Source organism: Bos indicus x Bos taurus, chromosome 11, assembly GCF_003369695.1.
Source record: "Bos indicus x Bos taurus breed Angus x Brahman F1 hybrid chromosome 11, Bos_hybrid_MaternalHap_v2.0, whole genome shotgun sequence".
NCBI classification, from domain to species: Eukaryota; Metazoa; Chordata; class Mammalia; order Artiodactyla; family Bovidae; genus Bos; species Bos indicus x Bos taurus.
Window position 1 is genome coordinate 45,413,975 of NC_040086.1, and position 21,321 is coordinate 45,435,295.

General features: G+C 47.6%; 1 protein-coding gene across 2 annotated transcripts in view; it reads left to right on the top strand.

Annotated features, from left to right (window-relative positions):
- The window catches only part of UXS1 (UDP-glucuronate decarboxylase 1), a 56,558-nt gene that overhangs the window by 15,957 nt on the left and 19,280 nt on the right, over positions 1-21,321 (top strand). For both annotated transcript variants that reach the window (XM_027555445.1, XM_027555444.1), the window contains exons 4-6: positions 135-178; positions 4,121-4,181; positions 17,075-17,255. In XM_027555445.1, coding sequence (XP_027411246.1) covers positions 135-178; positions 4,121-4,181; positions 17,075-17,255 — 286 coding nt within the window. The remainder of the gene's footprint in view (positions 1-134; positions 179-4,120; positions 4,182-17,074; positions 17,256-21,321) is intronic.

Consider the following 21,321-nt stretch of genomic DNA (forward strand, 5'->3'; position numbering starts at 1 on the left):
CTGGAGGTAGATTGCAGAAGTAATTGGAAATCTGTTTTGTGTCACGTCCCATCCTCCTGGAACATCAGAGTGGGTGGAAGTACTGGAGGACTGTGTTTCTGCTTCAAAACTGATTCTGGTTAATTTTGTTTCAGATCATTGAACCACTAAGGGAGAAAATCAGAGATTTGGAAAAGAGGTATGTGTACCTGTTACTTGTGGTTTAATCTTTCTTGCCACCATTTGGTGCTGAAGTTATACTGCCTATAACATTTCAGTGGGTGGGATCCAGAAATTCTGCCTTTGACAGGACTGCCGTAGTTTGAGCAATTTTAATTGAAGCTTTAAAATAAATAGTTTAAGAAGAAACCCACCACAAGTTTTAGGTTGGCGGAAAGAGAACAAAATCTGCCCACCAGCGATCATTTTCGCATTAACTTTTTTGAAAAAAAAGTGAATCATTTGGATAACTTTTCTAAGACAGTGGCTTTGCACACAGAATCTCCTGAAATATGAGAATCGCATGACTCCTTTCGGTACCACACGTATGACCGTCATCCTAAAGAATTTTCTGGTAACTCGTTCCTATCAAACAGGAGAGTCACCTGTAACTTGGGGCTGCTTCCCTGGTGACTCATCCTGAAGGGTTCTGTCCCTCAGGTAGTTGAGCCAGGCAGGTGGCATCTCACTGACCAGGTTACTGTTGGAGTCAGAAAGTCAGATGTGGATGAGACCTTGTGTTGGAAACTGATGGAGCTCTGTCTAGTTTCACGTTTCCTGACTTTGTGTTAGGAATGTTCACACAGCCATCCTGACCCTGGCAGCATAAGAACGTCCCTGAGGGGAACATGAACTCATTACGTAGGGGCACTGGGCCCACAAGAAGAAAGGATACACTTGAGAGGTCAGGGCCAGTTTACACAGGGAGACTCAGGGATCAGTGCTATCTCAGAAGCCTGGGTTGTGGACTCTATGGACCTTTTTTTCTTTCAAGAAAAGAGTACTGACCCCCTGGGCCCTACTCCCTGAAATTATGATGTAACTGAGCATGCAGACTGGGCTTTAGGGGTTTGCAAATTTCCCCAAGTCATTCTCATATGCAGGCAAGTTTTATTTCTTTTTTAAATTTTACTGAAGTATAGTTGATCCACAGTGTTGTGACTCTGCAGTCTTTCTGTCTTCTTGATCACACGCCCTAATAACTTGATTATGTGCTTGATTCCATCTCCCCATCTTTTAATATTCTTTGAATAGATAGCAGGTAATAAAGCTAATTAGGGCTTTTCTGGTAGCTCAAACGATAAAGAATCCATCTACAGTGCAGAAGACCTGGGTTCAATCCCTGGTCCATAAGATACCCTGGAAAAGGAAATGGCAACCCACTCCAGTATTCTTGCCTGAGAAATCGCATGGACAGAGGCGCCTGGTGGGCTACAGTCTGTGGGGTTGTAAAGAGTCAAACAAAGGCTGAGCAACTAACACTTTCACTTTCAATGCTAATTAAAATTCTAGGGACTTGCCTGGTGGTCCAGTGGTTAAGACTCAGAGCTTCCGCTGCAGGAGGCATGGGTTTGATCCCTGGTTGAAGAACGGAGATCCTACATGCTGTGCAGCACAGGCAAAAAAATAAAACCTTTGATTTAAAAAAAAAATTCTAAGTACTGAGGCTGTGCTAATAAACAGGAAGGTTCGAGTCTGAAATGGGGTAAGTAATGACTGCAGGATTGATTTGGGGGTGCGGAAGGTCCATTTTTACTGAATTCACAACTCCTGTCTTCTCGCTGCTTCTCACTCAGAAACGTAGGCTCTGGTGGGCGGGCTCCCACGTCTGCCCTGTGGCCACTGTGTCCCCAGGACAGAGCGTGGCCTAGAATAGGTACTCAGGAGAAGGTGCTTGAATACACAGATACGTGGCTGAGCCAACACCTGAGCAGAGTTGTAAAGGGTCTCCAGGCTTAGAAGAAGCCCAAACCTTGCCCTTGCCCTGCCCTGCCAGCATGGGGCCCCGGGCCTAGCCATCTTGGTCACCCAGCTCTGTCACTGTGGCCTGGGCGGGCCATTGCTTAGCTCCTGGAGCTCTGTGCCCTGGGTCCTGAAAGCAAGAAATGAGGGCTGTGAGATCATTTTTTCAAAGTTGAGTAACACAATCACACATGTGGAGTCTGAAACTCAGTCGCTACACATGGAAGAGAAGCAAGGCACGAAACCCAGCTAGTGTCGTGTTTTGTAAACCAGAGGCGTAGCACACACTCTTTGAAGCAGTTTTCAAGTATATTTCCTGCAAAAAAATGTTTGCTGTTTCTGCCTGGGTTAAATTATTGTTGCTCAGTCGTGTCCAACTCTTTGTAACCCCCATGGACTGTAGCCCACCAGGCTTATCTGTCCATGGGATTCTCCGGGCAAGAATACTGGAGTGGGTTGCTGTTTCCTCCTCTAGGGGATCTTCCAAGCCCAGGGATTGAACCCACATCTTCTGTGTCTCCTGCATTGGCAGGATTTGAAATTTGTTTACCACTGAGCCACCAAAGAAGCCGCATGTATAGATAGCATATCTAATTTCATGTTAAGTTTTTACTCAGGTACTGTTCTAAGCTCTTCACTTGGATGAACGTCGATTTCAGTGTCCCCGTTTGGGCCGACCCCCACCCCTGCCTTACCCTCTGTTCCTCCTGCCCCTTCTGCCCCAAGTGCAGCCCTGGTCTGCTCCCGGTGACACTGTCTATAAACCCTGCAGGGGATGAACCTCAATGGGTGAGGGAAGGGAGGCGCCAGGAGGATCTGGAGAAGGCGCCGACAGGCAGGCCTGGGAAGTGGGCGGAGTCGGGTCAGCTGTGCCTGAAGCTGCTGGGAGCTCAGACTGGGACTTGAGCAAGGGGTGTGGGGTCCTCGGAGAAGGGGGCCGGACAGGTGTGAGGGTGCCCTGGCCAGTGCTGGGCTTGGCTTTGCTGTCCTCCCCACCTCCACTGCATCAAGCACTTACATGGCAGCCAGAGCTCAGGTGGCCAGTGGATTGCCCTTGGCTCCACGGAGCAGGAAGCCCCTGTGTGCCTGGAGCACCTGGGGGGTCTTTCTCCAGGAGGGGGAGTGGGGGTCACAGAACTAACAGTGTGGAATTCTCATCCACCCCCTGGGCATCTCCCACTGGCCTGCCTTTGTTTGGTGTTTGCAAAGGGAACTGACGTCTTGAGAGTCTGGAAGTGCTTATGGGAGAATCACGTGCCCTGTCAGAAGCCTCCCGCCCCCGCCATGCCCAACTCCCAGCCCCAGGGTCTGTCCGAGGACCTGTCCTGCTGTGTCCAATTCCACCAGCACAGGGAAGATGTGTTCCATATCTTGGGTGTGCTGGGGAGGTGGAGGGGATGGAGACTGGGCCCCCGCCCAGCGTCTCTCCAATTAAAATAATGACTCCAGAGCTGGTCTGTCCACGTTTCTTTAAAGTGCTTTTGTTTCTGACCGAGTCACTTTAAGGGGATATTTCCAATCTGCATGTATTGACTCTCATTTGATACTTTCTGTGCTCTTTGTGCTGTACAGGTCCTGGGACATCCGTATGGGTTGGGGGATCAGTGGTGCCTTCACGGGGGTGGGAGGCATTCAAACATAAGACGAGACTCAAGACCGGATCATATGGACCCCAGGGGGTAGGAAGGACTGATTCCCAGTCACTTTGTCCCGGGGCCTCTGGGCAGGGGAGGCTGGAATCGTGAAGCTGCCCAGTCAGGGGATAGGCAGACAGAGTTGTGGTCAGCACCTTCCTCTCTTCCTCTCAGAGGCACAGTCGGCCGGGCTGCGTCTGTGACCCCACACAGCCAGCATCTCCCTCCCTGTCCTGGGCCCAGCATCTCAATGCCATGATCTCCGGTTTGTGTTTAGCTCTGGCTGCCAGTGGCTGGTTCATCCTTCAATTTTCCCCGCCCAGGGATAACATCTCTTGTTACACCTATTTGATCCTAGACAGGGAGCAGGTTCATCTTGAACTCAAATTAGTCAGTGAGAGCTTAGTTCCTACAGCACTCATTTGGAAAGGAGAGGGGAGCAAACAGTAGCAGTTCTCACGTCCGCGTTTGTTTTGGGGCCAGGTGAAGAAAAGACTCAAATAGATGTTTGACTTTTTCTTTTATAATCTCTTTATGCTCTACAGCTTCACTCAGAAATACCCACCAGTAAAATTTTTATCAGAAAAGGACCGTAAAAGAATTTTGGTAAGTTTACACATCTAATTTATGTTTGTGATATCAAGGAATTTGCTTTTTAAATGGAAGTGTAATTTGCAACCCATGAAAGTCACTGGTACAGTGTATACAGTTCAGTGGTTTATGGTTTGTTTGCATCCTGATTTCAGAGAAACCCCACACCCATCAGCAGTCATCTCCTAACCCACCCCCCTGTCCCCAAAGCTCCTAGCAAGCACGGGAATGACTTTCTGTCTCTTTGGATTTGCCTGTTTTGTGTATTTCAAATGTTGCAATATGTGGTCTTTTTCTTAAGCTGAATAATGTTTCCGGAGTTCATCCATACTGTAGACAGTCCAGGCTCCATTCCTCTTTCTGGCTGAATAGTATTCCATCGTGAGGCTGGGCCACGTTTTGGTTATCCAGTCATCATTTGATGGGCATTTAGGATTGTTTCTGCTTTAAGGTTACTGTGAACATAAGATACAAGGCTCTGTGGACATAGCTTTCTTGTTCCTCTAGGCATATATACACCTGGGAAAGGATTTACCGGGTTGTGTGGTGACCCTGTGTTTAACTTTTTGAAGAAATGTGAAACGGCTCCCAGAACAGTGGTCTTAAAAAACCTTTTCTGGTTCACAGACCACCTTGCTGAATATGTCGGGGGCTTTCCCAGCTAGTGGTTGCCTTGTTAAACATGAACACGAATTCACCAGTGAAAGAACCCCATGTGGGTGTTGTGTAGGAAAGTGTGTTCCCAGAGACTGGCACCTTTGCCTTTTGAGCCAGTGCCAGCCGTGTTGAGATGTGATATGCCCTGAGGTGTATATTTCAGTAGTTCAAGCATGTCCACAGTTGTGCAGCCATCACCGGCTTCAGAACATCTTGTCCCCAAAGACAGGACACCCCAAGCCCATGAGCAGTCACTCCCCGTTCCCCCAGCCCTGCCACCCCAAGGCAACCACTGGGTTACTTTCTGTCTGTGGACATTTGTCAACTCTGGGTGCTTATACAGGTGGAATAATGCACAATTTGGCCTTTTGTGACTGATTTCTTTCACTTAGTGTGTTTTTAAGATTTATTCATGTTGCAGTGGGCTTCCGAGGTGGCTCAGTTTTAAAGATTCCGCCTGCCAATGCAGGAGACACAGGTTCAATCCCTGGGTTGATTGAAAAGATCCCTTGGAGAAGGAAACGCCAACCCACTCCAGTGTTCTTGTCTTGGAAATCCCATGGACAGAGGAGCGTGGTGGGCTACCGTCCATGGGGCTGCAAAGAGTCAGACACGACTGAGCACATGCAGACATTGCAGTATTTATCTGTACTTCATATCTTTTTATTACAAGTAATATTTCATTGTATGGATAGACCACACTTTATCCATTTATCCTACGAGTCACATGGCAGCTCTGTTTAACCTTTGGAGGAACTGCCAGACCTCTTTGTGAAGTGACTGCACCGTTTCACATCCTATTACAGACTTCAGTGTGTGCGGAGTCCGATCTTTCCTTGTCCCTGCCAGCATTTGTCATTATACGTCTCTGTTGGTAGCCCTCCTCGTCATGTCACGTGGTGTCTAATTGTGTGTCTGTTTCACATAATGTCTCTTCATTTATTTATATTGGCTCTCTGTGCAGTGCGCGAGATCTTAGTTCCCCACCCAGGAATCAAACCGGGGCCCCTTGCATTGGGAGCGCAGTCTTCACCACCACACCACCAGGGACATCCCTCTCATTGTGGTTTTGATTTGAGTTTCTTGGTGGCTTATGATGTTGAGCATCTTTTAATGGGCCTGTTGGCCATTTCTTTTATTTCCATGGAGAAATGTCTTTTCAGACCCTTAGCCCATTTTAAAATTGGGTTCTCTTTCTTTCATTTTTGTGTTATAAGAGTTCTTTATCTAGATACAAGTTTCTTATCAGATACACGATATACAGTTATCTTTTTTTACCATTCTGTTTGTTGTCTTTTGTTGATGGTATTCTTCGAAGCTCTAAAGATTTAAATATTGATGAAGTTTATTTTTTCTTGTGTTCCTTGTGCTTTGATGTCACATTGAAGCAGACATAGTCTAATCCAAGGTCACTGATTTGCCTGTTTTTTCCTAAGAGTTTTATAGGTTTAGTTCTTACATTTAGGTATTTTGTGTTCATTTCTATATGTGGATTTAGATAAGGGTCTCCCATCCTTTTGCATCTGGACTGCCCAGTGGTCCAGTGCCCGTCAAATTGTCTTGCCACCCTTATAAAAAATGAACTGTCCATAAACCCAAATGTTTATTTCTGAACTCTCAGTTCTGTCCATTCTGATGTCTGTCTTTGTGCCAGGACCACACTGTTTTGATTACTGTTGCTTTGTAGTAAGTTTTAAAATTGGGAGTTGTGAGTTCTTCAACTTTGTTCTTCTTTTTCAAGATAGTTTTGACTGTTCTCGACCCCTTTCAGTTCCTTGTGAATTCTAAGATCAGCCTGTCATTTTCCACAAAGAAGCTGGCTGAGATTCTGATAGAGGTGAATTGAATCTGTAGGTCAGTTTGGGGCATATAGCCATATTAATGGTATTCCAGTTCTTGAACATGGGGTGTCTTTATATTTATTCAGGTCTTCATTACTTTCTTTTAATTTTTTCTTTTGTAGTTTTTCAGAATATAAGTTTTGTACTTCCTTCATTGAATTTATTCTAAAGTGTCTTATCCTTTTTGATGCTAGTATAAATTGAATTGTCAGTTTCATTTTTATATTGTGTATTCTCTTGTTGCTTTCCTGGTGGCTCAGTGGTGAAAAATCCACCTGTCATGCAGGGGACGTGGATTCCATTCCTGGGTTGGAAAGATCCCATGGAAAAGGAAATGGCAATTCACTCCAGTATTTTTGCATGGAAAAGCCCATGGACAGAGGAGCCTGGTGGGCTACACTCCATTGGTTTACAAAGAGTTGGACACAACTTAATGAGTAAAGAAACCAAAAAAGAAATTCTCTTGGTGAATAGAAACACAATTACTTTTTGTATTTTCTTAATGTCTTGCAGCCATGCTGAATTCACTGATGAGTCTAATAGTTTTAAGTGGATTCCTTAGTATTTTCATGCAGGTCATGTTACCTGTAAATACGGGTGGCTTAGCTTCCGCCTTTTCAATATAGATGCATTGTATTTCACTTTCTTGCCTAATTGTCCTTGCTGGAATCTCTAACACTTGATGCTGAATAGAAGTGAGAGGAGCAAACCTCCTTGTCTTGTTCCTGATCTCAGGGGAGAGGTTTCAGCCTTTCACCATTGAATATGGTGTTACCTGTGGGTTTTCAGAGGTGCCTTTATCAGACTAAGAAATTTCCCTTCTCTTCCTAGTTTATTTGTTTTGCAACCCATCTTGCATACCCAGGATAATTACCATGTATAATCTTTTTTCATATCTTGCTGGATTTGATTTGCTAGTATTTTGAGAATTCTTATGTCTATGTTTATAAGAGCTATTGGTCTGTAACTTTCTTGTGATGTCTCTTCCTAGTTTTTGTCTCAGAGGTGTAATGGCCTTGTATGATAAGTGGGGTAGTGTTTCTTCCTCTTCTACTTTTTGGGAAGACTTTGTGTAGATTTGATGTTAAATTGACCTTTGAACAACATGGGTTTGAGCCGCACTGGTGGATTTTTTTTTTCAGTAGATACACACTACAGTACTTGACTTACTAGATGGCTCAGGGATAAAGAATCCGCCAGGATTGCAGGAGATGTGGGTTTGATTCCTGAGTGAGGAAGATCCCTTGGAGAAGGAAATGGGCAACCCACTTCAGTATTCTTGCCTGGGAAACCCCATGGACAGAAGAGCCTGGTGGGCTACAGTCCATGGGGTTGCAAAAGAGTTGGACACAACTTAGTGACTAAACAACAAATACAAGACTGTAGCCCACCAGACTCCTCTGTCCTTGGGATTTTCCAAGCAAGAATACTGGAGTGGGTTGCCATGTCCTTCTACAGGCTGCAGTCTACAGGCTACTGTCTATGGGGTCACAGAGTTGGACTTGACTTAGTGACTGAACAATAACAGTACTTACTACACGGTCCGTGGTTAACTGAATCTGCAGATGTGGAACCACAGATGTGGACGGCCCACTGTAAAGTTACCTTGGATTTTCCAGTATGTCGTAGTTTGGCACCCCTGAATGTTGAGTTGTTTGAGGGTCAACTGTGATTCTTCTTTAAATGTTTGGTGAAGTTCACCAGAGAAGCCATCTGCACTTGGGCGTAATTCAATCTCTTGTTATAAATCTGTGCAGTTTTCTGTTTCTTCTTGAGTTAGTTTTGGTAGTTTCTATCTTTCTAGGAATTCTCTACTTTGGCTGCATACCCTAAGTTTTGGCCGTGCTGTTTCTTCTTTGTCATTCATGTCAAAGTATTTTCTAATTTACCTTATAATTTACTGTTTGATCCATTAACCTAAACACTTGGGGATTTCTCAGATTTGTTACTGAAGTCTAATTTCATTCCCTTATACTCAGAGAACATGCTTTGTATGATTTGAATCCCTTTAAATTTATTGAGGCTTGTTTAGTGGCCTAGAATATGGTCTGTCCTGGAGAATATTTCCTATTCTCTTAACAACTTATTGACCAGAGATGTATTAATATGTCTTTTGTTACCCAAATGGTATTGATCTGAGATATATCAATATTCACTTATATAACAAATTACTGGATACTGGATGCTTGGGGCTGGTGCACTGGGACGACCCAGAGGGAGGGTATGGGGAGGGAGGGAGGAGGGTTCAGGATGGGGAACACAGGTATACTTGTGGCAGATTCATTTCGATATTTGGCAAAACTAATACAATATTGTAAAGTTTAAAAATAAAATAAGCAGGGTGACAATAAAAAAATAAAAAAAAACAAATTACTGACACAGGTGTTGGTTTCTACAAAGATCCCCTGGTCAGTAATATGTTAGAAGAACTGTGTATTATACTGCGGTTGAATGGAGTGTTGCAGAGGCATCTGGCAGGTCCAGTGGGCTTGTGCTTTTTGAGTGTTTATTTCCTTTATTTCTGCTGCATAGTTCTGTGCAGTGTTGAGAATGAGTTATTGATGTTTCTGGTTATTGTAGAAGTCTCTGTTTCTCTCTTCAGTTGTTTCAGCTCTGCTTTACATATTTTGTATCTCTGCCGTTAGGTGTGTAAATGTTTATACCTGTTGTATTCACTTGATAGATTGACTCTCTTGTCCTTACACAATGCCCCCTCTTTGTCTGTGAACATTTTTTGTTTTATCTCTATTTGTCTGGTAGCATTACAGCCACTCCCTCTTTCTTATTGCTATTTCTGTGATACTGCATTTTACGTTCAGTGTCTTATAGCTTTGAGTCTACAGTGACCCCTTTAGACCATGTGCGCCGCTGCCGCTGCTGCTCAGTTGCTAGTTGTATCCGACTCTTTGTGACCCCGTGGACCGTAGTCTGCCAGGCTCCTCTGTCCATGGCATTTCCCAGGCAAGAGTACTGGCATGGGTTGCCATTTCTTTATAGAATGTTAATCTTTTTATCACCAAGTCCACTTTGCCTTTTTTTGTTCCTATGGATTTGAATTAACCTTGGTGTCATTTCTTTACTGCAAACAACTTTGCTCTCACCTACCTTCTTTGTTTTATTGTTGTCAAATATGTTTCTATATTTTATAAGGATAAGTAGCACAGTTTTTTAAGGATAATACATTTTTATAGGGATACATAATACAATTATATACATACTGTTTTCAACTGGCTTTTTCTTTTTTGTTGTAGTGCTAAAACATAACATAACATTTTTATTTTAACCAGTAGGTGTTTAGTTCTTTGGCTTTAAGTGTGTCCACAATGCTGTGCTAAGTAGTTTGGTCTTTAAATTGAAAGGATTTCAGAAGAGAAGAAAAAAGTACGATTATATTGCCTTTTATAGTTAGTTACTTAATTACTTTGTTCTCCCCCTGCCTTCTAGAATCATTTGCCTTCAGCCTGAAGAATTTAGTGTTTCTTGTATGGCCGGTCTGCTAGCAATGAATGTTTCTTATCTTATTTTTGTTTTTTATCTCGAGAAGTTATCTTTGGTGTTTGTAATTCTTGGCTGCAGTTCTCTCTACTGCTTCCTCTGTCATTTGTTATGAGATGTCAGCAGTGAGTCACGGGGTTCCCTGTGCTTCAGGCGTCATTTTCTTTTCCTCCTGTTCGGTTTCCTGTGGCTGCAGTAACAATTCCACCGACACTGTAACTTACACCAGCAGATGCTCCCAGTTCTGGAAGCTGGATGTCTACACCCGCGTTGTTGGCAGGGCTGTCCTCTCTGATGGTTCTGGGGGGGATCGTTCCAGGCCTTTCTCTCCACTGTACTTTGGCCAGGAGTCCCTGAGCCCCCTGCTCTATGGGGCTTCACCCCAGTCTCTGCCTCCACTGTCACATGTTGCTCTCCCTGTGTCTCATGCTGGACTTGTGGTCCACCCTACTCCATAGTGACCTCACTGTAACTGATCACATCCGCAGTGACCCTGTTTCCAAATGACGTCACGTTCTGAGGCTCACAGGACATACACTTTGCTGGACAGTATTCAGCCCCACGCAGCTGCTTTCAGAGTTCACCTTTGTCTCTGGTCGTCATCATTTTTAACGTGACATGTCTGCCTGTGACGTGTCTACCCATGTTTACATTTTCCTGCTTGGAGCTCATAGAGCTTCTTGAATGTGTGGATTACCATGTTGCATCAGTTTCGGGGAGTTTCAGCTGTTCTTTCCTTGGTATTTTCCCATTACCTGCATGTTGGGGTGGTCATCAGCACCTCATGTTTGTTAGAAGCTCTGCTCATGTTCCCTTACAAGTTCTCTCTGTTCTGCATGTTGCCTAAACCCCCTCTGGTCTGGCTTCACATTTGCACGTTCGTTCTTCTGCTGGATCCACATTGTTGACTCTGGTGCCTTCTCCTCTTTGGTTACTGCACTTGATGACAGAATCTCCATCTGTTTCTGTCTTACAGCTTTCTTCTCTTTAGTCTCTCTCCACTTCTTCAGCTGGCTTCCTCCAGTGCTTTGCGTATACTTATGGTGGCTACTTCGGCGACCACTGAATCTGACGTTTGGGTCCCACGGGCGGGTGTGTCGCCTGGTTGCTGTCCTATGCTGATTCCCACACAGCTGTTTCTTTGTGCATCTTGACTTTTTTGGTAGAAAACTGGCCACTTTGGGTGAGCCCTGCGGCAGCTGTGGATCCTGTTCACCCCTCCCCACCAGGCCTGTTGTATTTTGGTTTGTTGGTGTGTTTGTGTCTATTCAGTGGCCTGGCTGGTCTATGTTGCTGACATGTTTCCCCTGGAGTGTGAGAGTGGTGGCTGCAGCTTCAGGCGTGGACACGGTCACGCTGGAAGGTGGTCCCAGCACAGTCTTTGCACTGTTTCTTTCCCTGATGGCCCTGTTGAACCATTCCCCTTGTGTGGGGTCACAGCAACTGTTAGGCTCCTATAACTGGCCTGTGCTGTGGTCTGTCCTTTCATCAGGACCTAATAAATTGTCCCTTGGTCCTACCCAGTTAAATTCTCGCCCCTTTGCAGAGGGCGCTTTGAGCCAAGCTGTGGAGGTTTGTCCTGACCCTGGGGGCTCCAGGGTCTCTCCCGGGTCTGCCTGCTGAACCAGCTGTCCTCGTGGGGCACCAGCCCCTCTTCGCTGCTCTCCATCCCAGTCCCCCTTACTCTCGAACTTTTCCCCCTTTATTCCAAATAAAGTCAGCTCCTTAAAGGAGAGCTTTGTTCTCTTTTTGAATTGACTCCTTCTGTCCCCAGGGAGCAGTCTCTGAGCCACCTGACAGGAAACCTCTGGAGCTGGAGGAGGGGGTGGGGCAGGAGGAGTAGCCCCTGATCTTCTTGCCTCGCCCCTAGGCCACATGGGGGCTGAGCAGGGTTGACCAGGGTCCCACAGTCACACCCTTTCATGGGGGTGGGGAGGAGCTTCTGCTCTAAGGCGCAGGTGGGAGCTGGGTGGGGAAAGGGGGCACTTGACCACCAGGCTCAGGGGTCAGGAGTCCAGACCAAAGGGGACCAGAAATGAGAAATGCTGGGGGCAGGGTTTGCCCTCCCCAGTGAGATGCCAAATCCTGTCACTGGGAGCCCCTGTTTTTGGCCATTCCTGAGAATCTCACCTTCTCACCTGCTTTGAACTGGTGGAGGTAGGGATTGAGGGTGGGGGTGGACAGTAAGGCAGTGAGCGGGCTGGGGCTCCTATGTCCAGACTGAACTTCCATGGATTTTCCTGGATAAGGGTTTCTTCATCTCCCATTACCTTAGGACAAAATCCAAAGACTTGAATATTGGGTTCTATGTGGAGCATCTGATTGACCTGTGACCTTGATGTATGAAAGGTTAGGATGCCGGGGGGTCTATTCATAGCCAACATCTCTGTTGAGGAACCATGCGTCCTGGACACCAGAGTTGACACTTGTGACTCGGAGTTAAACTGCTTCCCCCACACAACCTCCCTTTTCTTTTAGAAGTTACAGAAGGTCCCTGCCTGTTCGAGTGGCTCCTTAAATCTCACCGCGAGCAGACTCTGAAGCCTGTGTACACTTGTGTTCTGGGTATTTTCTGTCAAAAACGTGCAAGCCTTTAGGTACAGATCAGGAGAGACATCAGTGAAGAGGGCTTCCCAGGTAGTGTTAGTGGTAAAGAATCCACCTGCCAATTCAAGTTAGACATAAGAGACATTCGATCTAAGACAGTAAGAGGGTCCAGTCCCTGGGTGAGGGCCTGGCAACCCACTCCAGTATTCGTGCCTGGAGAATCCCATGAACAGAGGAGCCTGGCAGGTTACAGTCCATGGGGTCTCAAAGAGTCAGACATAACAGAAGTGACTTAGCCATACACATCAGTGAAAAGCTGATTTTCCTAATCTTCCTGTTACCACCCGTCAGAGGGATCAGAAAATCTGACACTCTGTGCTGATATATGAGCCCTGCATAGCCTCTCGAGGGTTCTTGTCACTGCCAGGGGGGGTGGTTTTCCTGTCAACGCTGAGCCCTGTGGAATTAATTTCACTTTCTGTACAATTACAGTCAATAGGCTTAGTGTTTTTCACTCTTTACCACCTCATTGGTTAAGCCACATTTCAGAGTCATTTGGTGCCTAAGGCTGGCATATGGCTGCTAAAACTTAAAGCCTTCTCAGTAATTGTTGAAGCCTCAGCACAAAGAAGAGATTTGCTCCAACAGACTTTTTTTTTTCTTTTTGCTGATGAACTGTGAGGCATAAGTTTGGGTGCTGACCTGAGCTGGACCCTGCTGGCTCCCACAGGAGCATGTGGGACTGAGATCACGGACCACAGGGGCAAGCGGAGCTGTGCAGGGCCTGATCCGTTCCATGGGCGAGGCCTGAGAAAGCTGTCTTGAGTGCCAAGCTTCTGCCCATTCTGTTTCCATTTAAAATGCTTGCCTGAGGGGATGAAGCTGAGTAGAAGAAACATTTTATAAACACCCAGTTATGTTACATGGTGGCACTAGTGGTAAAGAATCTGCCTGCCAGTTCAGGAGATGTAAGAGACGTGGGTTTAGTCCCTGAGTTGGGAAGATCCCCTGGAGAACGAAATGGCAACCCACTCCAGTATTCTTGCCTGGAGAATCCCATGGACAGAGGAGCATGGCAGGCTACAGTCCATGAGATCACAAAGTGTCAGACATGACTGAAGCAACCTAGCATGCACACATGTAGCTGTGTTACGTAAACCTAAATACTTTAGATAGAAAGGAACTATTCCAGAAAAAATCTTTAATCTATTTTAAGACAGGCTAAGGTACTTCCTTCCCCAGGGGATCTTCCTGATCCAGGAACTGAACCCACATCTCCTGCTTTGGCAGGTGTTTTTTTTTGTTTGTTTTTTGGTTTTTTTTTACCACTCCTGAAGCCATGAAATTAAAATCACTTGCTGCTTGGAAGAAAAACTATGACCAACCTAGACAGCATATTAAAAAGCATAGATATTACCAACAAAGGTCCGTCTAGTCAAAGCTATCATTTTTCCATCTATCATGAATGTTTGTTGGACCATAAAGAAAGCCGAGCACTGAAGAATTGATTGTTTTGACCTGTGGTGTTGGAGAAGACTCTTGAGAGTCCCTTGGACAGTAAGGAGGTCAAACTAGTCAGTCCTAAAGGAAATCAGTCCTGAATATTCATTGGAAGGACTGAAGCTGAAGCTCCAATACTTTGGCTACCTAATGTGAAGAACTGACTCACTGGAAAAGATGCTGGGAAAGATTGAAGGCAGGAGGAGGAGGGGACAACAAAGTATGAGATGGTTGGATGGCATCACCGACTCGATGGACGTGAGTTTGAGCAGGCCCCGAGAGTTGGTGATGGGCAGGGTTGCTGGCCTGCTGCAGTCCATGGGGTCGCAAAGAGTCAGACCGGACTGAGCAACTGAACTGTAACCGTATTCTTGCCTGGGAAATCCCATGCACAAAGGAGTCCGGTGGGCTACAGTCCATGTGGTTGCAAAGAGTCGGACATGACTTAGCAACTACAGAGTAACAGGTGCTTCACGCAGTTTTTCGTCGCCACTGAGGCTAGTGAAATGTTGGCGGCTGTCCTGTATGACTTAATACCCTGCTTTTCTGCTGGCTCCCGGGTCTCACCCGGTTATTTAGGTGCAGAGATAAAGTTGGCATGCTATGGGACATTTTATTTTTGGAAGTGTTTGCATATCAATATAGAGTTACATTAAGAGGGGTTAAATTTCTTCTGAAAAGATGTAATTTTACTGATGTAGAAACTGTGGGAAAATGCGATTAAACAAAGGTAAGACACAGTGAAATCTCACCTGAGGCAAGCACTAGGGGTGAGCCAGATTGGAGGTTAGTTATTTTTCCAAAAAACTATTCTTTCAAATCACTGTCCAGGTGTATAGATGAAAATGTAGGAGCACGGAAGATAAAACGCACCCCAGACAAGTGGACAGGTGGTAGACAGACTATGGAATCAGGAGGACAGGCTGATGTGTCTTTCTCAGGGATCCAGGGATCCTGGCCCAAAACTCCAGCCCCCAGATGTCGGTTCTCATCCCTGAAGCAAAGGGGAGTAGAATAACAGGGTTCCCGACAGAGAACAGATGCAGCTGATGGGAGACTGAGGGGCATCAGGGCTTCTTGGTTGTGCGTGTTCTAAACCTTCGTGTTTGTATTTTCATCTGAGCACACCCTCCGATGGTGGACAGGTGTGTTGTCCCCCGCGCCCCCGCCCCTGCCGCAGTCAGCCTTCTCCCCTGCTCCCCAGGCAACTTTGCTCACACCTGGGTTAAACACTGGAAAGACGCATCAGGCTTTCTATGAACAGAGGGCTTCATGCAGAGTAAATGTTTTACAACCATAGACCTAGAGGTCATGGTGCTTTCTCCTTAGGTGAAAAGAGTGCATGTTTTCTTTACTGTTAATTCTTTCACTTTGGAACAGGAGGGTGACAGGAATGTGAGTTTTGAAGGAGAAGGTGAGATGGGTCGCCAGGATGAGTAGAGAATGTATTTTCCATCGGTTTATTATTTTTGCTCCTACCCTCCAAAAACAAGATGCACTTTATCTAGCCCCCTCTGCATAGATTATCTGGATCAAGTCTTTTTATTAGTTAAAATTGTTTCAGTCATAATTGCCTTTTCACATTTGCTGGGTGTCTGTTTTAGAAGCACATTCCTGGTGATCTCTGGCCTCTGGTGGTCGTTCAAAGCTGCCCCACTTCTGCTCGGCCGGGTCTCTGACCGTGCACAGCTGAACAGTGCCGTTACTCATGCAGGGCCTTGATCTGCACACAGTGTCTGCTGCTGCTTATTTTGTTCTTATGAACAGCTTGAAAGGTCATAGCTTTTTATGAGGTTTCTGAGTCCAGTTTAAACATGACATCCTTCTTTTCGGTAGTTCACCAAATAGACGCATGTTCTGGTACTTTTTACAAAAGTGATTCTAAAAGATTTAGAATCCCATCAGTGATGCTCAGCGTCCCACCCATATAGAACAAGGATCTTTTAGTAATGTAAGGTTCGCCGTCGAAGAGTGCCCTATGAACTCATAACTGCTACTTTTCATATCACTTCCTGGTGGCAGTTTGGATTTCCAGGCTGCCTAGACGTATACAGGTCCAACTCCCTGCTCTAGAGTCAGAGGACCGCACATACCTGCCTGCACATACCCTCCCCTGCCCACACATACACCCCCTTGCTCTCACACACCCTCCCCTGCCTGCACACACCCTCCCCACCTGCACATACACCTCCTTGCTCTCACACACCTTCCCTTGCCTGCACACACACCCCCTTGCCCTCACACACCCTCCCCTGCCCGCATACACAACCCCTTCCCCATACACACCTTCCCCTACCCACACACAACCTTCCCTGCCCCTACACACCTCCCCTGCCCGCACACACCCCGCTGCCTGCCCACACATGGCCCTGCCTGCACAGACCACCACCAACCCCCCACCACCCCCCGCCCACACACAGCCTTCCCTGCCCGCACATACACCCCTGCCTGCACACACACACCCCCGCCCACACACAACCTTCCCTGCCCGCGCACACCCTCCCCTGCCCTCACACAGCCTCCCCTGCCCTCACACAGCCTCTCCTGCCCGCATACACAACCCCTTCCCCACACACACCTTCCCCTACCCACACATACCCCCCTGCCCGCACACACATACACCCCTGCCTGCACACACACACCCCCGCCCACACACAACCTTCCCTGCCCCTACACACCTCCCCTGCCCGCACACACCCCGCTGCCCGCCCACACATGGCCCTGCCTGCACAGACCACCCCCCCTCCACCCCCGCCCACACACAACCTTCCCTGCCCGCACACACCTCCCCTGTTCAGTAGGGGCTGCACTGGTACACATCCCTGGTACAGAGTGATTACCGTGCTCTCCCCTGCTGTCCCCACACAGGTAACCGGGGGCGCAGGCTTTGTGGGTTCCCATCTCACAGACAAACTCATGATGGACGGTCACGAAGTGACTGTGGTGGACAACTTCTTCACCGGCAGGAAGAGGAACGTGGAGCACTGGATCGGCCACGAGAACTTTGAGCTGATCAACCACGACGTGGTGGAGCCACTGTACATCGAAGGTGAGCGAGGGCTGCTGTGCTGGTTGGTGTCTGGTGGGTGTGTGGGCTCGATGGGGCCCCCGGATGGGTGGCTGACTCGGTCATGTTGAGTCCCTGTCTGGTTTTGGAAACAGTCTCACCACATCTCGGGCACTACCCTGGCGTCTGTGGTGGAGACTGGATTGGGGAACGGTCTAGATTCACTGTTACGTGGCTGTCGATCTGATATTTACAGCAGGGCAGGAATGTTCTCCTGTTTTAACAAGCATTTTGTGGGACTGTGTTGGTCTGTTTGTCTCCCGGGCTGGCATGCTGTGTGGGTTTTAACAGGGTCCCAATGGTACCACTTGATCTTCATCTCCCCAGCAGAGCTCTACCAGCTTCTTCTCGGCACACATCGTATATTTTCAAAGTGTGACCACTGTGGTTTATTCTGATTTCCTATTTCCAGTGGGAAAGTAGCTGTTGTCTGGACTCAGGAGTGGGTGGTCCGTGTGGTGGAGGAGCTTATAACTGGGTTGGCTCCGGGTCTGGGCGGGCACAGTGGCCTCAGGGCCCCCTTGTGGTGATGAATTATGAAATGGTCAGACAGGAAGCCTTATTGTCACAGGGGTTGTGACAGAGGCCTCTGCATTGTCGGGGTTAGAGGATTGGGAAAGAAAGTTGTTGCTTTGGAATGAATTGTAATCACGGAAATAACTTAATAAGATTGTCTATGGCTTTAAAAGAATTCTGGATTTTACCCACCACAGTGGTTAAGTTTCTGATGTTGAATCTACCCTGCAGACTAGCTCTGGAAGCAGTAAAGTGAATTATTCTCCCCCTACCCCACCCCACAACCCATTCAGGACATGGGAAGTTTCTAAGAAGCCAGGGCCAGTAGAGGGTGTGTGTGGTTTGTGGGATGGATGCCAGGCCATCGGGATGGTGGTCGCTGAGCTGTGGCCTGGAACGGCACTTTGGACACAGGCAGGTGTCTGTCCCAGGAGAGGGCCCTAGGGACAGGACAGCAGGCGGTGACCAAGCTCTCAGAGCTGATCAGATGCTCCTGAAGGGAGGGGGAGCCCCTTGGAAGATGAGCTGGAAGAGGAAGGAGCTATCTTCATGGGTGGGTGGACTTCAGGTTTCTGATCTGACCAATTGGGAGCCTGGAGTAGCCCCTCCTGTCCTCACAGCTGGGTGATGAGCAGACTGATGGCCGGCAGCCATCTCTGCTCCTGCAGGGGACAGAAGGCCCAGGGCACACTGCCCCCTGGGATCCTGAGATGGTGCTGGGCATACCTGGTGTGCCTGACTGGGCGGAAGTGAGTGGGAGCTGCCCAGGGGCTGGGACAGTGTGGATGGGTTGTAAGTCCCAGCCTCAGCTCTGGGGGTCGGGGGCCCTTGTGTTAAGTTTCCCCTCCAGGAGCCCCATGAGGGGTTCTCAGTGACAGGTTTCCAGCAAGGGGCAAGAGGGTGGGGGGAACGAACCCTCCTAAAAATCACACAGAGCACCCAGTTCTCCCCTGAAGGCTCCTCAGGGGCGACCTCCCCCCACAGCCTGACCAGCATGGAGGGATGCCCCCAGCCTAGGCTCACAACAAGGAGACCCCATCCTGGGACCCCCTCTCCCCTCACTTCACTCCCCCCTCCCCTCAAGGAGACTCCGAGGACAACAGGTGCACCAGAGGAATCCCAGGGCCCCGGGTAAGGAAGAGTCTCTAGGGAAACCCAGGGACAACCAGGGAGACCACACCGAGGTCCCAGGGGGTCAGCTCTGACCTCGAGGGCTACAGGGCAGCGAGCGCAGCTTGTGTCCAGCCTGTTCATCCCCACTGTGCCTGGTGCATGGTGCGCGTCCACAGTAAGGACTCGGTCTGAAGAGGCAAAGCCAACATCAGACCTGGAGCAGACGTAGCAGGGACATGGAGTTACCAGAATGACTGTTTAAATACCTCTGATCCATGTGCAGAGGACACGGGTGGGTAAAGTGGAGTCTGCAGAGATGGGAGGGTCACGGGGGCTGAGAGATAGAATGTGGTGGTCAAGGGTTAAGAGTCTGGCGTTCTATGCAGCGGACACAGGTTTGAGCCCTGATCTGGGGAGCTCCCACATGCTGCAGAGCAACTAAGTCCGAGCAGCCACAAAGACCAGAAATAATTAACTAACTAAAAGGCCAGAAATAATAAAAAATAAACAAAATTTTAAAAGTTACGTAGAAGAGAATCTTAATTATTTCTCTCCTTTCAAAAGATGATTCTTTCCTAGTGATAAAACTAATACACAGATGCTACAGAAAATTTGGAAAAGTATAAAAAAGAAAATAGAAAATTAATCCTCATATCCAAAAATGCTCTCTCTGTTCTTGTTAATATCTAATAATTTCTTTAAATGTGATCTTTTTAGATTAAATGTATGGTTAATAGGCAATATAAATTATATGGTTCAACTTTTTTTTTTTTTAATTAAAAAGAAATGCCTTAAAAAGTCTTCCTCTTGCCTCTGTCTGCCACCTCACTCTAGGAGACTGCTCTTAACATTCACTCATCTGCAGTTCCCTTCTGTGACCCAGTTAACACAAGCAGGTATTCATGATTCTTCCCCACGGTAGAGAAAGTAGCATTTTTTTGTGTTGCTCTGAATTTTTTCCCCCTTGCTTTTTGTATCCTGATGATCGTTCTGTATCATTCATGCAGTGCTACTTCATTATTATTTTATCATTATTTTCTTTTTTGGCACTTAGTCGTGTTCTTTTGTGCACCTGCACCAGGTCTTTTTACAGAGACACATCTCCCCCACTCTGTGCTGTTAGCATCTCCCCATGGCGTGAACATAGCGCAGCTTCGTTACCCCATGCTGCTGGGGGCGGGACTTGTGTGCTGCACCTGGCCATCCAGGAAGTGGACGTGGCTTGGGAAGTGCCCAGATGGATGTGAGGTCACTGCTGTCGTCACCGTGGGTTGTGTCGGAGCTCCTGATGTGTGTAGCCTGTGACTCCCCAGAGCTTCCCTGAGAGCTTGTCCCCCCGCTTCATGGGCAGCGTGTCTGCAGAGAAGGAAACAGGCAGAGAGGCCCTCGTGTTTGGGGAGCTGGGTCCTGGCCCTGACGGTGCCCTGGGAGGACATCCAGGAGCCCGGAGCCACGGGCAGCCTGACCACTGCCAGTAGCGACCCCGAGGTGCACTGCCATGTCCCGGGCACTGTTGTCACCTCTCTGTGGTGGACACGGTTAGTTCTCTGAACACGTGTCGGGTGAGCTGTTAGCCCTGGGTGCTGGGCCCTTTCTGTTAGTGCCTTGTACCAGGCAGAGGAATCCAAGGGGAGACCTGGGTGGGGGGAGTTGTCAACACCTCACCCTACCCCCCCACCCCGCAACCCTGCCAGGTGCTGGTAAGAGGTGGGACTGAAAATGGCATTTGCTGAGAGCTTGGGGCCCGTGTTTCTGTGGGCATTTGAAGAGTGCCCCTCAGATTGGAATGTTTCTGTAGAATTATATTCAGTAATTTAAAAATTTTCCCACTTACAGTGATGGTGCAAGTGTAAGCATCGAACGCAGAGGCTGTGGGGCTGAGACCCTCCATGTAACGTGGAATTCCTCCAGGGAAGCCAGCATGTTGGCTTGTTATCGTGGGGGTCGGGCAGGCATGCCAGCTGGTGGCTGATCCGGTGCTGGGCCAGACCTGAAGCAGGCAGCCTCCCCTTGGCATTAAGTCAGTATTATTTGATATGAAGTCAAGGCACAATCCCAATCTTAATTTTCCGTGCCAAGAGAAATTTGGTCTTTACACTTTGAAAAGTTCTGTATCTTTAAGCCCTGTTTTCCATCATAGATGCTGGTGTCGGGGAGCAGTGGTCAGGCTGTGTGTGCCGTGTGGCCACGAGTGGCCGTGACACAGCAGAGGTTTGACACAGGTCACGCGGGGAACTTGGTTAAAAAAACACGGTATAAAGAAAAATACTGCAGGAAGATGTAAATATTCCGCCTGTTTCTCTGTGGATTTCCCCTTTGGTAGGAGATAGCACTTGATTTTTTCTTTTTTGTATGGATTCTGAGCAGTAATTTTGAATTATCTCACGAGCTGTTAGTTTTGAGCACTTTTTCTTTCTGT